Raw genomic sequence first — 16437 nt, forward strand, 5'->3', positions numbered from 1 at the left:
CAGCACATCCTCTTTGAAGCTATAGAACAAACAAAAACAAAACTGCAGAAGATAAGAAGAAAATTGAGGAAAAGGAAGTGAGGAGATGCAGGGGTTTGGGGAGAAGGAATGTGAGAACAGACAGGATGAGTTGTGGCCCTTGTCCATGAAGTGAATTCAGCTTGTAAAAGAAAAAGAATTCATATCCCAGTCCTTGCCCCTTCCCCAGCCTGTCAAGGTGCTTTCATGACGTGAGCAGACACGTGAAACATCCTGAGCAGTTTGCCTAAGCAGCGGATGTGCCCAGTGAATGTATCAATCAGAAGATACAGTGCAGAAGGAGGAGCAGGAAGAATAGCCCTGCCAGCTATGACTACAGCTTGGGTGAGCTCATGTGTTTCTTGTGTACTTTCTCCTGCCTCTCTGAAAGGTTAGGGGAGTTATTTTCATGCAGGTGGAAGACTTGAGTGATAATTTGAGGGAAGAGGGGAATGGTGCCCAGAGAACAGGGATGAATAAACATCGCTAACCTGAATGATACTGGAATCTCCCTCCAATGAGTGTAAAATCCTCAAGAATATTAGGTAGTTCTAAAACTTCTAGAACTTCTTTTAACAGTAATCACATCATGGATGTCTTACACTGATGAAATCCTACTTTGAATAGAGTTTAAAGAAATGCCTTAAGATGCACTGCGTCCCTGTTTTTCTCCAGCAGACAGGAATCTGCCAATGTCACTCCATCTTCAGAGAGGGTAAAAGGGAGGACCAAGGATTGAGCCTCACTTCTATCCCAGGAAAGATGGTGGAACCATCCTGGAGGCCATCTCTAAGCATGTGGAGGACAAGAAGGTGATTGTGGACAGCCAGCATGGTTTCACCAAGTGGAAATCCTGCTTAACCAACCTGATAGTCTTCTATGACAGAGTGACTGGCTGAGTAGATGAGGGGAGAGCAGTGGATGTTGTCCACCTGGAATTCAGCAAGACTTTTGACACTGTCTCCATAACATCCTCATAGGCATATGAAGAAGTCTTTTACAGCGAGGGTGGTGAGGCACAGGAACAGGTTGCCCAGTGATGTGGATGCTCCGTCCCTGGAGACTTCCAAAGCAAGGCTGGATATGGCCCTGGGCAGCTGCTCTAGCTGTGGAGTCCCTGTTCACTGCAGGAGAGTTGGACTAGATGGCCCTAAGAGGCCTCTTCCAACTCTAAGGAATCAATGATTCTGAAAACAAATTTGTATTCATATTTTTTAAAATTAATGCAACTCAATGTATTTGGTATTTTCAAATTAGTCAAGTACTCTGTAACAAATATACAAATCTCAACCTTTTAAAATGACTGCATCTGTTGGTAAAAATATTAGACAGAGAAACTTTAACTATGCCCAGTTCTCCAAATGCAAGGAAACAATAAGATGTCGGGATGGACTCTGTGAGTCTACAAGGAATGAGGAATATTATGCTTGATCCTTCAAGAAGGTAAACATGCTGTGGTTGCCTCCAGCCATAAAGTGGGGAAAAGAGCACGGAAAGGAGACGGGAGATTTCAGCTACAGTGCAGAGTATCATCCTGTTCCTGCTTTGCTGGATATCTTTGTGTGATCTGCCTCTTCTGAAGCTGGGACAGCTCTCAGACGATGAGTACTTCAGTACATTGAAAGAAGAACTGAAAATAAAGAAATAAGGGAGAGAAACAAGTGAAGACTGCAGCAGCTCCATCGTGTCGGTCCGAACCTCTAAGAGCAGTAGGAACAGTGTTAGGAAGGTGAGTGACGAAACTGATGAGCCCTTTGGTCTCTCCACGTCTTCCCTGTGGCAGCAAACAATTCTCCAAACATTCTCTTCCCCCTTCACTACCTCAATTTTCTCAGAGCACAGAAAATTCCTAATTAGGAAACTAAAACTGGCAACACACTGCCAGCGACTTTCGTGACTGCCATGCCAAAAAGAAAGCTGTCCTCACGTATTTCCCAAACTGCTAAAAACATCTTCTTCCCACATAGGCTTTGATTCACCTTCTGGATGGGAGATGAGCTATCACAGCACGTGTTTATAGTGCCAAACTTCTATACAGTTAAAAATGCAAAGATTCAGGACAAAAAGTGATCGGATGCTGAGCAGAACCTTGTGCTGGTCGGTCAGCTGAGCCCCCACTGCTTTGGGCCGTGCTGTGATGAGCTGTGAGCCCCTTGCTGCTCGCACTGCATCCCTTCAGGTCCTGCACTGGAAGCCACAGGCAATGGGGCTTGGCACGGCCATCCCCAAACAGAGCCTTACTCACAGCTTCGACACCGGCAGCGAGCCTGAGTCATCGTCCCTCCTTTTCCTGGAAAGGTGAGGGACAGATGACTTCCAAAAGAGTGTTTTTTCCTGAAGTTAAGTTTTTGAAAAAGGGAAGAATTGAACAAGCCCTTGAAATATACTTTCATTTCTACAGCTTCATTTCTACAACTTCTCCCTTCTTCGGGGGCTTGTTTTCAATTATCGAACACTTATTATTTATAAAAAACAGGAATTCATTTAGGAAATGAGAAGCACGTTTTCAGAATGAGGAACTTCATATTAAAACTTTTCTGCAAGAAAAGAGGAAAAAATACTTTAAAAGAATAAAAATAATAACTAAAACATGACCTGAGATCACCGTTCAGAGTCATTTTTGGAGAGCTGCTTTTGACCCTTACTCCTGAGACCATTCCCCTTTTATTTTCAAGGCAGCACAGAAAATAAATGCCAGTCTGTGAGTCTGTTTCTCATCAGTGCTCCAAAACTTTCAGTGTGAGTCTGGTTCAAAACACCCAAACATCTATGAACCTATTCACAGTGCAGGGAAGAGTGGGACATCCCCAGAATGGAAGACCTTGAGCCCAGTCCCATGCTGTCTCCAAATGATATCAGATGGCTGTGGAACAACGCAGGCTTTGTGTATTAGCTGCTATGGCTTCATGCGTATGAAAACATGTGCATGAAAACACTCAGATTATTATTGCCATTTTACATTGTAAAAACAGGAAATAAATATAAATACATATTTTATGAATATGTATTCATATAACTATTTATATTAGTATGAAATATAAATACATACAGTGATTAAATTTCATTCTAAACATTTATATTTACCTTGTATATTTTTCAGGGCCCTTATTCAATACTGATGCTCTGTTAAAAATCAGGTTCTTAATTTTCTGTGAATAAACTGCCCTAGGGAACTGAAAATATTGACATGCCTTAAATTTCCTTACATGAGAAAGTTACACAAATTATCAGATTCCTACGAATACAAAATCAACTAAAACTAAACAGCTTTTGTATTCTAAAAAGCCAAACAGTGCAAGGATACGCTGCTGTCGTGGACAGTGACCCTGAAGTCAAGTGGAGTGCTTTACGGGAGTGCACAGCTCTCTGCCAGCTCACCCGAGAGCTCGGGGATCTGCACTCTGCTCTTTCCTCTGCAGCACAGGACAGGTGGGCCAGGCCAAATAAGCTGAAATGAATGCTCGCTTGGACGCCGGGGAAAGAAGCCGTGCCCTAAATAGATTTGTAGACGTGCTCAAATATCTAAGAAGAGCAGCACTTACTTTGTGGATGTCTTATTCTATAATTATGGTAAGAAAAACAAGGCAAGAACAGTCTGTGATAAAACTGCATACAGGCATTTTCATGACACAGTTCTTTACAGCGAACAAAAAGTTCAAATTAAGAACTGCAATGCCAAAATAAGATTCTCCAACCTTTGACCTCTGCATATCTTTACTCTGTATATGCAATGCATTTTCTTCAGATACCACTCACCTACATCACAGAATCAGTAAGGCTGGAAAAAAACACAGAGATCATCCAGTCCAACCATCAACCCATCCCCATCATTCCCACTGCACCACATTCCTCAGAGCCACATCTCTTGTCTCAAACACCCCTCGGGACAGTGACTCCACCACCTCCCTGGACAGCCTGTGCCAGTGCCTCACCACTTCCTAAGAAATCCTTCCTAACATCCAACCTGAAGCTCCCCTGGCACAACTTGAGGCCATCACCTCTCTTCCTATCACTAATAACCTGGGGGGAGAGGCCAACCCTGAGCTTCTGCTTTTGTTTGAGCTACAAACCAGAAGTTCGACCCAGAAGTGAGTACTCGGGTAAACCACACATGACACATCCAACATACCAACTCTAAAGGTGGAAAGGACAAAGAATTAATCACTATCCAAATACGAAGTTTTATGTGGAACTGAAAAAGTTAAAATTTTGAAAGAGTCATCAGTTTTTAAACAGAAGAAAAAATCAAGCTGAGCTGCATTCACAGTCAGATCTTTGGCAAGCAAAGAGCTCTGTTTCCTACGCCTTCTGTAAGTCCCATCACACCCAAGGAGTCACCACAATAATTAACTGAAAAATAGAAGATCTAAGTGAACACTGAAACTATAACAAGAGATCTTAACCCAAAGGCCTCTACTGTGGCAGGGCAAAACATCCGCCAACCACCCTCTACAGATGTTTGCCAATTTGCTGCTTACAGACCTACAAGAAGAGGCCGTTAACCACGCATCTATTACATCATTTTCCACCCTAACTTTTATAATTCCACAGAAGTATCTTTCTTACAGATACAGTCAATCCCTTCCTTCTCACAGGAAATAAGAAGAAAAGCTTTAAGCAATATTTTACGTGTTCGAAGGAAGAGGTTTTTTCTTCTAGACCCAGAATACACACTTCCCTGTATTTTTTTCTTATATGCAATGCTATCTTATCAGTTCCATGTGGGGAAAGTTGCCCACACACTCCTTCCAAACTACTGCTCAAAATCACTTGATGGATAATTACTTTCACCAATTGTATAAAACTATCCACAATTGTACCCAGTTGCTCAGTATTTCACGTTGTCTGAATTTAACTTGCTGCCCTGGAGCCACGCATGCAGCCTGCCTGGCCACTCGGACCTCTGATGGCCTCTGCCACTTGTGAGCGCTGCCTGGCTGGCACGACCCAGCTTTGTGCTCTCTCCAACACACCAGTGAATATACACTGATGGAACCAGGACCATGACATAACCACAGACACCGTGTTGGAAAAGTCTTCTTAGCTTTTTCCCTCTAATTTGCTAGGAATTGTGTCTTCACCACGTTTCCTTACCGTATATTAAATAATTTGCTCAGAGTCATACAGCCAAACAGATGACGCTAGAATTACCGTGGCAGCTCCCAGTTCTGTGCCCGTATCACTGAACAATACATTTCCCTTCAGTATAAGGGTGTAAATCCACATCTCCAGAAGCAGAAACACCAGCCTAAATTACCTATGATCTCATTTTTAAAACAGAAATGCCTCTGCCTTCGCTCTACCAAACAATGCCACCTTTCACTGCACATTAGCCCAGGTCTCCCACAAACACCTCTGGCACTGTTACCTCACTCCTTAGCCAAGGGAAAAAATAGCTAAAAATATTTCCATTGAGCTATTACTATAGACTCCTGAACCTCTCCCTATGATTCACAATTCATGATGCTAACAGAACAGCTCTCTGGCTCCAGTCAGTCAGCCTAGCCAAAAGATGCTCAGTACCTCATTCTACCCATGCTTGGAGCTTTTCTTGTTGCATCTCCAGTTCACCCAGGTTGAAAGAGCTTGCAAGCTTTGCAGGCTACAGAGGACACAAACTGCACCAACTTGGGCTAACGCCAGCAGGAAGAGCCCTGCACGGCAGCAGGCAGCCAGTGCACTGTGCATGGAAAGGCTCCAGTGCTGCCCACTCCACCATGACCAAATCCAGCCCAAATGTATTTTAACACATGCTCTGAGCACAACAACTAGCAGCGCTATTCACACAGTATTAAAGGGATATGGCATTTGTGTAACAAACCAGTGTACGTGTCTTACAAAATGCATCTTTCATCTTTCAGTTCTACCAAGAATTGGTTATCACAAGAAGTACAGGATTCAGCAGCAGGTATACAATATAAAAGCATTTATTAACTTCCACGAATATGGCTTTAAAAAATCTTTGTGGGTCCCTGTTAAAAACTCTCTCTTTGCCTTAGAAGGAGAATTGATCTCTCACAGGAATACGGGAAAACTTCTGGAGAAAATGCTTAACTCACATACAACCATCTTACAGAAACCAAATGTATGAAACCTGGGCAAAAAAAGTCAACTAATACATGGAAATAAAACCCCTGCCTCTACATACAAATAAAGAGAACACATAAAAAGTGGCAGAGATGATTTATCTCTAACAGCAAAACTTTTAAAAGCTTCTGTTTTTAAATAAAACATATGCTGAGTGTAAATAATGCACTGCATAAAACACAGCTAAAAAGATCTGACTGTACCCATCATTTCAAGTCCCAGACCGAGGAGAACCTCATAGTGCCTCGTGCCTGTGAATGCACAAACTGCAGAATGCTTCCAAGAAAATACCTTTCAGAAGGAGGAAATATATTTTAATCTTTTAATCCTTAAGCTTTCAAAAAATATTTTCGGTTTTAACAAAGACATCTTTCAAAAGCGTATTTCAGTGTCAAGCTTGAAGAAAATTCTGCCTTTGTCAAAATGATTTGAAAACTTTATTGGATTATTAAAAGCCTAATGACAGGACAAAACATGCATTAAGCATTTTGCTAAAATTACAAAAACATAATTGCAGAATGTCAAATGTTCACATTCATAATAAATATCGGAGGCTAAAAAGCAGCTCAACTTTTTTTTCAAGAGTTTTAGCATGTGAACAAGGAAATTGTTCTATGTGCTGTTCTGAAAATTTGGGCATTCCATTGCAATAGTTAAAGCAAGAAACAGCTCAACTGAAGACTACAGAAAAACTCTGTCTTCTCAGGAGGTCTACACTCGGTTATACAATGCTACTCTGGAAACGGCACTTCACCAAAGGTCTGGCAATTGGCTTCTGTTTAAAATATACTCTGCCTCATAACATTCTTCAAAGGATTAAAACATAATTGATTCTGGCAGTACACATGGACAGCATGATGTGCAGGGAGTTGCCAGTGGACATGGGGTGCTTACAAAAAAGGGTTGTTTTCTTTGTTTAAAATGGAAAAAAGAGTGGGAGGTGCAGAGAAGAGTGAGATACAAAATGACTCAATCATATTTTTTGAAACAGATTATTTCAACAACTGCATATGCGAACAGAAGGCTTCAGACAATGATGGCAGAGCTCCTGAATTGCTGAGGCAATGCACATATTCCTATTTCCATTAAAAAAAAAAAAAAAAAGATAGAAGCTACAGTTATATACATCCTTGTAAGCATTCAGAGAATATTGCAAGTTGAACTCCAGAGAAGCCATCAGTATCAGTCTGAAAGTGATGGGGATCGGATTGATCGTGCACTGGCTGGGCTGTTAGAGAAAGCAAAGGGATCCTTTTCCTTTTCTTTACTATCATGTTTATGTTTATGCTTATGTTTATGCTTGTGTTTCTTCTTCTTTTTCTTGTGCTCGTGGTGGTGGTGGTGATGGTGGTCACTGTGTTTTGAGGAGTTGGACTCCTTACTGAACACAGAGAGCGGAGCTGCTGAGACAGGGTGCATGGTCACCTCTCCCGAAGATTGCTCTTTGCCTAAAAACCACATTGACACAACGGGGTTAACATTTTCAAACAGAAGAAATTCTGAATTACTATGTCAGATCTATGTTATCATTTGAACGTGCAAACACAGAACCCCTTACTATACCAGTGCCATTAACAACTTCTTTGTTCAGAGACATTTCTGAAGATGCACTTAATACTTCTATGTTACTGATGGAAGGTACTCTTTCCTCCCTCAAAAGTACAAATGCACCCCAGATAATTAGCAATTGTTAAGAGATAAGTAATTGCAAGTTAGACAGGATTCCAGAAATCACACGTAAAACACATTCAGAAGGTCTCTATACCAAGATTAATCAAAATATAGTTGCTCATGGAAACTATGAGAAACTGACACATTAAAGAGTGGCTTTGGGATGTAAACTCCTTTTAGTCAAGAACTGAACTCCCTGCAATATACAAACCTTTCTGATATTGAACAGCATAATTAAACTGACACTGCAACTACAACTTCTGAAGGGAGGTTGTGATGAGGAGGGGTTTGCCCTCTTCTCCCAGGCAATAGACAGGACCCGAGGAAATGGCCACAAGTTATACCAGAGGAGGTTTATGTTAGACATAAGGAAGAACTTTTTCTCTCAGAGAGTGGTCAGGCACTGGAATGGCTGCCTAGGGAGGTGGTGGAGTTGCCGTCCCTGGCAGCGTTCAAGAGGTGTCTGGATGAGGAGCTACGAGATATGGTTTAGTGCTTGTGGTAGCAATGGTAATGGGAGGACAGTTGGACTAGATCATCTTGCAGGTTGTTTCCAACCTTGTGATTCTATGATTCTATGTTTCAAAATTGCATTTACAATCAATTCAGTCTACTAGAAAGATTATACAAAGTTTTTTTCTTAAACAAAAATTCAATAAAGACATCTTTATCAGAACACGTTAAAATGTCAATATTTCACACCAAATGCAATAGGCTCCAGGAGGAGGAGGAGAGAAAGAGAAATAATCTAAGAATAGCACCATTAATTAGTGGAAACAGTTAGAAGCTGGGAGGCCTTGAAGTCCTTTAGGCAGAATTTGAATGAAAGCACTCACAGTGCAAGGACGTGCTTTACTGGATGCGTATAAAGGCACCATCAGACTCTCAAAGCTTTTACTGAAGTGGATATTCCTCCCAGCTGCCATGACTGTTATTTTGTTTATTTGTTTGGATGCTTTTCTTTTTGCTCTCTCCAGTTTTTGGTGAAACTATCTCCATTCAATAATAGAGAATTATGTTATATACCTTATAATAGTCTTTTTTCTGCATATTTGCAAATGAAATGCATTCTCTATTTTACTTTAAGAGCAATAATGATTCTTCTGTGGTAATTCTGTGGTAATTAAAATCCAGGAAGTCTGAAATGAAGAGCCAGCTCGCTGCATTACAACAAGCAGCACGGAAGATTTCCATGCAGCCTTTCCAGCCTTCTCAAAGATTAAGAATGGATTCAATCAAGTATATGAGGGGGAGAGTTTTTGGAGGGTGCAGCTCAGCTGTTTTTTTGCTTTTTCTAATAAAGGTGGAAGAAACAAAATCTGCATCTGTGAGCAGCATTTGAAATTCAAAATAGAAACAAAATCTTTTATGCAGTGTGGATAATCAGTGATATCAGAATCTCTGCTGCTTCAAGTCTTCAAAAAATCAGAAGTGATGTTTTTCTAGAAATACATTTGGGCGCAAGTACAGTATCTGAATTGGTGCATTATAGAATTCTGCTGATGGAATGTTATGGAGATCAGACTAGAGAACAATAGTTTTCCCATGCACTGAAAATCTCTAATACTCCAATGTTTTTTAGAAAAACTTAATTCTGCATTCATAGGAATGATGCAAGTGAACAACTGTAAGTGCAAATATTTATTGCCAGAGCTCATACTGACCCTATTTTTTGAAGTGTATTATGGCAGACAGAAGATATGCACACAAATTCAAACTTCTGCTTGCTGACTTTGCAGTCACTGCAATGCAGTTATTACAACTCTTTTCTATCTGCAGGAGTTCTCAACTATGCAGACAGAAAGCAAACACATAAAAAGCCTGCTTCACGATTTAACTAATTCTATTTCTCTTCACGAGTACCTGTACCTAAACTTATCCCCATAACATAAGCTCATTTGCCTAAAGCATAGAGCTCTTAGATAAATTTAGCTTTTAGCTGTTGCAGGCGTACAAAAAAGACAGTATGCAGAACAGTAGAAAAAGGAGCATTTATCTGACTGAGCATCAGAGAAGGACCTCAGATAACGAAAGTGAGCACCACCTCACTTCATTTAAATATGCTACAGCACTTAAAGGTGGATCCTGGCAGTGAAAAACGCTACTTTTAGTAATGCAGAAATAAAGAACATAGCAAAAAAACCTGAAACAGAACCTGTCAGCATTCATCCTTAAAAATATATCTAAGGTACAGAATATGATCTCACAGCAAGCTACAGGCACATATCTTAAAATACACTTAAAATAAGGCAAACTGTAGACAAAAACAAAAACCCACATCCATGACACAAACATTTAAATCTTTACAGCTCCATTAGTTCCAGAATTTGAAGTTACTTTGACATGGAAACTAAACCTCTAAGTCCACATGCTACTTTTCTACCAACCTCAATCCAAAGTTAAGCCTTTGAGCTTTAAAAACATTACCCAGAACTACATAAGAATATGGGTATAAGTTTGCAAGGATTGCGTAGCAGTAGCTCTGCTGCTGAGTGCCAGTGAATACCAAGGATGCAAAAAACTCTCTTAACACTGCTGCACTGATACCAATACAGGTTTCCTGCTGTTTCCTGCACTACCAGCCCTGCTAAGATACAGTCCACATTACTGTACTGTAGCTTATTTCAGCAAGGTTATAAAAAATTTGTATTTCAAGCTGTTATGTAAAATATTATTAAGTGCAGCAACTTGGAAATTATATACAACAGTAGAGTAAGTCACTGTAAGTCACTGACTGAAGAGGGGGAGATGAACTCCTGGAAACGGAAAGGCAGGAAGATCTTCAGAAAGGAGAGAATTCTGATCCAACTGCAGCTCCAGGCCTACTGACACTTAAGGAAACAATCAATAATGGTAATATGGTACAACTGTCAATATGAAAAAAATCCATTGCAGAAATCTACTTCTACTGAGCAAATAAGAAGATCACACACATTTTCTTCCGTGATGTCAGTGAGAGCCAAAATCTCCCGTGCTTCCTTTATTTTTTAAATGTAAAAATGTAAGCTACCTGGAAAATATCTTCTTGTTTTTAAAGTGTGCTTTGGAATCAGGAACCAAATAGAATCCAATAGATATTGGAGAAGACCTCTAAGATCACCTAGTTCAAACATCCATCTACCACCAATACTGCCCTCTAAACCAGGTCCCTAAGTTCTACATCTCCCCTTAAACACCTCCAGGGACAGTGACTCCATCACCTCCCTGGGCAGCCTTGATATACATGGAAACCAGTATGCTGATCCTGGGAGATGGCTCAGAATCGATGCATACAGACTGCCAACTCTATTGCCAAGAAAACTCTCTACAAAAGATTTTACACTTTTGTACCTGTCAAATTCACCTTGTGATGAGACTAGCATTACACTTGCACAGTACTTCCTTTCCAAGTAGGAAAACAAGGCTAAACAGAGTTGCTTCTAAGGGCATTAAAACCACTCTCATGTCACCAGGACTGAGATTGCTGTAAGGAGACAAAGAATTCCCTCCTCTTGCAGGGAACCCACTTCCTCCTGGCACAGGCAGTGGGACGGGAACCCGCCTTTCTCAAATAATAGGAGAGGACAAGCCCAGGAGCTCATTTTTGAAGTGGTTAGTAGCACTCCTTGGAAAAGAATGCACATACACGTGCCTGTCCACTTGGATCTCCTCCTGTTTTGAATGTAGATATTCCAATGTAATTATTGGCTTTTGGTGTTCCAGGGAGCTTGGTAGTTGTTTAAAATTAGACAGGATTATCCTCCCATGGGGGAAGAGATCAGAACCTTTGTGCACACCTTGTCATGGAACGATACGCATGCTGGAGATACTGTGAGGGAGAATGAAATATAAAAACAGATCTCATGCTTTAGTTTTAGGATGAAAAGGTTTTAGATCTTGATAAGCTTTAAGCAATATTTTCTGTCACAAATAAAAATTTGCTGTCAGATAATTAGAATATCCTGTCCATCAACCATGTAGGGCAAAGCTGTTTTCTTCATTGTTTTTTTGTTTGTTTGTTTGCTTTGCTTGTTTTTTTTCAAGAATCACCAGTGCATGAACAATGCCATTGGGTAGTTTTTTAGCTATATTGTTTTATATTGGACCTTTACGATTTGGTAAAATATAACTTGAGACTTGAACATGGCAACAAACTTATATGAGGTCTTCCAAGTGGCCTCTCCTATATTTCTGATTGTGTGTGAAGAGGGTGGGACACCACAGACTTACAGTCTGTGTTTCTTTGCATTTACAATCTATTTAAAACTTCTGGCTTAAGTATGAGTTTTCCAAATGGACACTTGTTAAAAATGATCCAATTGGCACCCTGATTTATTCAAATGTCACCGAAGAAGAAATTAACTTCACAAATCACAGCAAAGGGTAATGCCCATGGGTCCAGTGTTCTGGCTCAGGACAGCCTGGTGTTCCAGAACCTGACACCGACCACCTTTGGGAAGAAGGTGACATCAACACAAGTATGCTAACACTTAATATGTCTCTCCCAGAACCCAAAGAAAGCTTCCTAATGAGAAAAATCATGCACTCTGCCTAGCAGGCGGATTGCAGCTCTGACCAATGTTTTTTTCTAAAGGGCTAAGACTAAAAATGCTGAAAAGACTTTGAAAACTATTTGAAAAGACTTTGAAAAGACGTTTCTCCTTATTTCTACTTTTCATTCTAGGATTGCCCTGGAAACACCCAACACATTTTTCAATTTCATGCCTAGTTTATGTATCTCCTGAATCATCAATGAAGGGCATACTGAGAAATCGCTGAATATAAGCAACCCCAAGTTTCTGGGTTGAAGCACTCCGTCTGAAGAAGCGTGATTTTCAAACCATGCATCTCTGGAAAAAAAAAAGTTACCCACTGTGTTTGGTATAGTGCTCTTTTAAGGATCGTACTGTAAAGCTGAGAGTTCAGGTGAGGAGAGGTCTAGTTACAGAAATATCTTCTGAGGTTGTGCTAAACAAATCAGTTAAATTGGTTCTGATATAAAAACTTTAACTACTTTCAATTTACAGATTCATTTGACTTCGTGCAATTTTTCACTAGATTTATAACAAAAAAGGATGCCTCTGCTGAAGTACTAAAAAACACGTCCATATAACATATCTTTGCAATTGATGACTGTTTACCTAGCTTCCTCTTTTGACTTTAAAAACCATATTGCTTTGTCCTTACATTAAAACAATAGGTTGACTCTGGTGATATTTTACCATGTTTACTCTAATCTAGAAAATTTGCAAAAGAAAACACGTACTTAAATCAGTGTGTCAACTCAGCTCACTTGAAAATTTAGCCTTAATCCATCTTCTTTCTCTGCAAGGTTTATATTTGTATTAAAGCTGCTTTCATGCATGCACTTTAGGATAAAGCCCTTGAAAACACCTTTTTTTGTGAAGCACAGAATTAACCACATGCTATTTCAGTGAGGCAAAATTAGCTACAGAACCTTCAAACTTACAAGTTACCAGTTTGGAAGCAGTTATATTTTGAGCAGTAAAGTCAACATACATATATTAGATACTATCAGACAGATACTATGTTAATATTTTAAGCCATTAAAGAGCAGTCTAACAGAAGAGTTAAAACAACTTCTCCTCCTTAAAAAGCATAGCAAAAATCCATCACTGTCATGTTGTTCTTTCCATTCAAGCAAAGGAAGTCTGCTGACATACCTGCCTGTAATTCCAATGTTTAGGCGACCCTCTTGGCCAGGAAGCCACGGACCAGTATCTAAATTCTGAGGTAACAGTATTCTTACAGCTAACTTTGATACTTGGCTGAGCAGCAGAGAATGACTTTTTCTATGGTTCAGCCTCAATTTCTGGTAACTACTGTACTTAATATGCGGTGATTCGCACCATAGGCTCATGCCTGCTGTTTAAATGTAATCACTAGTTTCTCTCTACGCTTTCACAGCGGTATTTATTCTATTCAAATCATACCAGAAACAACTGAACCCAGCCAAATCATTACTTCCTGAAACTTCAGACCTATGATAACCAGTCAGTGCGTATGACTGTGGCTTACACATGTTCAAAGTTACATGAACATCTATAAGGTCAAGCAGTGATCTGCAAGATTAGCAGTGGAAATTTCAAGTGCAATTATTCTGGAAAACACCAAGTAGATAAATGGAATAGTCAAAAGGTTTTTCTGATGTGAGTTCTGAATGACAGGATGCCTTCTCAAAGCCCACTGCTGCTGAATGTGACCATGAAAAAGGCTGCTGGTGCCAGTGCATAAAGATGACGTTGCTTATCTAACTGCTCCACCCTTAGCATTTGGAAGTAGTGCTGCACTTTGAGAGGAGTGAAATAGTGAATTAAATAGAAGGAATATCTTTTAATCTAATTTCAAAGAAGTCAACAATGCATGACAACAAGTCACCTCACAGCCTGAAATATAGTGTTAAATCTACTGCATACGTGAAATCCGGTCTTGAAATCCTTCTATCTTAAGACAGGGTAGGGAGCATTACTACTATTTTTGATGATTTAGTAGCAGATAAGAATCTGTTTTCGTTTTAGAAATCCGACCTTGCACAGTTTTAGAGGCTGAAAAGAAGCTATTAAGTTTTTGGTACAGTGAAAACAATCAACACGAGTTGTGCACTGTCTGAAAAATGCAATTTTGTTTAATAACTTCTTGCAAAATGCTCAGATTCCCATATAACTATCAGAGTCTACAGTTCTGTTATCCTTAGTAGAATTTAAACCACTTTGTGTATGAACAAAGGTGTTGTAATTATAATACTGAAACCTGTAATCCTGAAAGAGTCATAATACATGGCTGCTTCTACTGTCCTTGCAGCAGGCCTGTACCTTAAATTTTAATGTCCATGTGCAGAAGCACACAGAAAAAAATGCTTTTAAATATAAATAATATTTTATTGGCTTTATGGGATTATATCAACTTGAACAAATCCAAATTATCACTCAGAGGGAGGGGCAGTACGAGGAAAGTAAAAACAGAATACACAGATACAGCTGCATTTAGAGCCAACATGAGCTTCCTCCTTGCAGCTGCTCCTCGCGGGCTGTGCTTGGCTGATGACCTAACACTTCATGTGACATGTGGGGACATAACCCACAGCTGTGAGATGAAAATTAATTATGGACTAATTGCTCACTGCTGTCCAAGTAAGAGTCACAGAGGCAGATTACAGGATCTTACAGACTTGGTAAGAAGATCCTGTATAAATCTGTTTCACAATAACCACTCACTGAAGTGTACCCCCATCCTTTGTCGTGCCTGCAAACAATTAGCAGTTCAAAGGTCCTGGGGGAACACTATCTGTGATTCCTCCGTAAAACCATTCACACACAAGTATTCTAACTTATTTATGTATGCTTTTATTTTTCCCCATCTGCTTGAAATTCTTTCCCCCAACTATGATATTTCCTAAACATTGAACTGTCTTTATTTACTCAGTCTGAAATTCATACATTTCTGCTTCTAAAAAAAAAATGCTATGAATAAGAAACAGGTGAACTTTTAGAAGCAAGGAGTTATGTGTAGTGGAACTGTTTGTAAGTGCATAAGCAAACACATACACACAAAAGAAATCAATCTGAAGTTTTTCAAAGTAATGCTTTCATTAAAAATGAAAAAAAAGAAAAAAAATCAGCATTTGTCTCATTTGTTACCCAGATGAGAGAATGTACTGCAGTGCACCGAATGCCTAAACAGCAGAGGTGAGAAGGTACGTGAGTGACACTCAAAGTAGATTTTCCTATATGCTGTAGGTGTACAAATGCAGCAGTGAATGGGCTGTTATTCCACTTCTAATCCATTCTGAATTGAAACACAAACTTAATATGAAATAATTATGGAGCACAAAGCTGGCTGACAGAGGGTCCCGTAAGTCCTATTTGTGAAGTACTTGGCTGAGTTTTGTTTATGACTTTATATCCCGTAGAGTGTGTAAGTCTAGTAAATCTGTTGCAAAATATCATGTAAGAGTTATAAATACTAATCCTCAGTGGATCAGCTTCACGCTTGAGTGCCCTGGATATGTCATTCTTTGCTGTAACAGAAAATGTAATGATTGTCCGTAACACTAAGGATAAATTCAAAGCAGCTCTGAGAGGTTTAAAGCAAAGGTTGTGTGGCATTATGCTCCTAAGTTCACGACGAAGTACATTTTCCTTTTCTCTATTAGGATGGCTATGATTTAAGCAAAATATTGTGAGCATTGCTACTCCACGTACCTAACAGAAAATCCATCCTGGTGGAACTGGCTGTGCAGGCACACATTAACCAAAGGCCATCTGGAATCCAGAAACCAGACCTCCCTGTGTTTTATGTCCCCATATGAACTTAATTTGTTAGCTGAGCAATGACAGCAGTTACCTTTTATTAAAAAACAAACCTTAGTGGCTAGAGCATCTGCCAAGGAAGTACAACATAAGTTCTAGGCCCACAGGGAGTATGAACCTACAGCTTCCACATCCCTGGCCAGCACCCTAGGCACCAGCCTCAGCAGGATACTTCATGCAGGAACATCCATTAGCCCTTCTCTAAAATAAGGCCACTAAAATGCCAGAAACACTCAGGTCATAGGGGATGCAGATGAGGTCACTTGCCAGCACAGCTAAGGACATAGCGCAGAGAACTGAGGAACTAATGTTCCAGATGCTGCTGCTAGGGCTTTTTTTAGTGTCTTTTACA

The 16437-nt window shown here is 39.9% G+C and overlaps 1 protein-coding gene across 3 annotated transcripts in view; it reads right to left on the reverse strand.

Moving 5' to 3' along the window:
• Positions 1 to 1188: 1188 nt before the first annotated feature.
• The window catches only part of TAF2 (TATA-box binding protein associated factor 2), a 60598-nt gene continuing 45349 nt past the window's right edge, over positions 1189 to 16437 (reverse strand). For 2 of the 3 annotated variants that reach the window (XM_042868772.1, XM_042868773.1), the window contains one exon: positions 5930 to 7553. In XM_042868772.1, coding sequence (XP_042724706.1) covers positions 7288 to 7553 — 266 coding nt within the window. In that variant the 3' untranslated portion in view covers positions 5930 to 7287. Of the gene's footprint in view, positions 1649 to 5929; positions 7554 to 16437 lie in introns of those variants that run through there. The other variant, XM_042868774.1, reaches the window with a different exon arrangement.

This window comes from Lagopus leucura, unplaced genomic scaffold, assembly GCF_019238085.1.
Source record: "Lagopus leucura isolate 7727_CA_CO unplaced genomic scaffold, USGS_WTPT01 Super-Scaffold_100002, whole genome shotgun sequence".
NCBI lineage: Eukaryota > Metazoa > Chordata > Aves > Galliformes > Phasianidae > Lagopus > Lagopus leucura.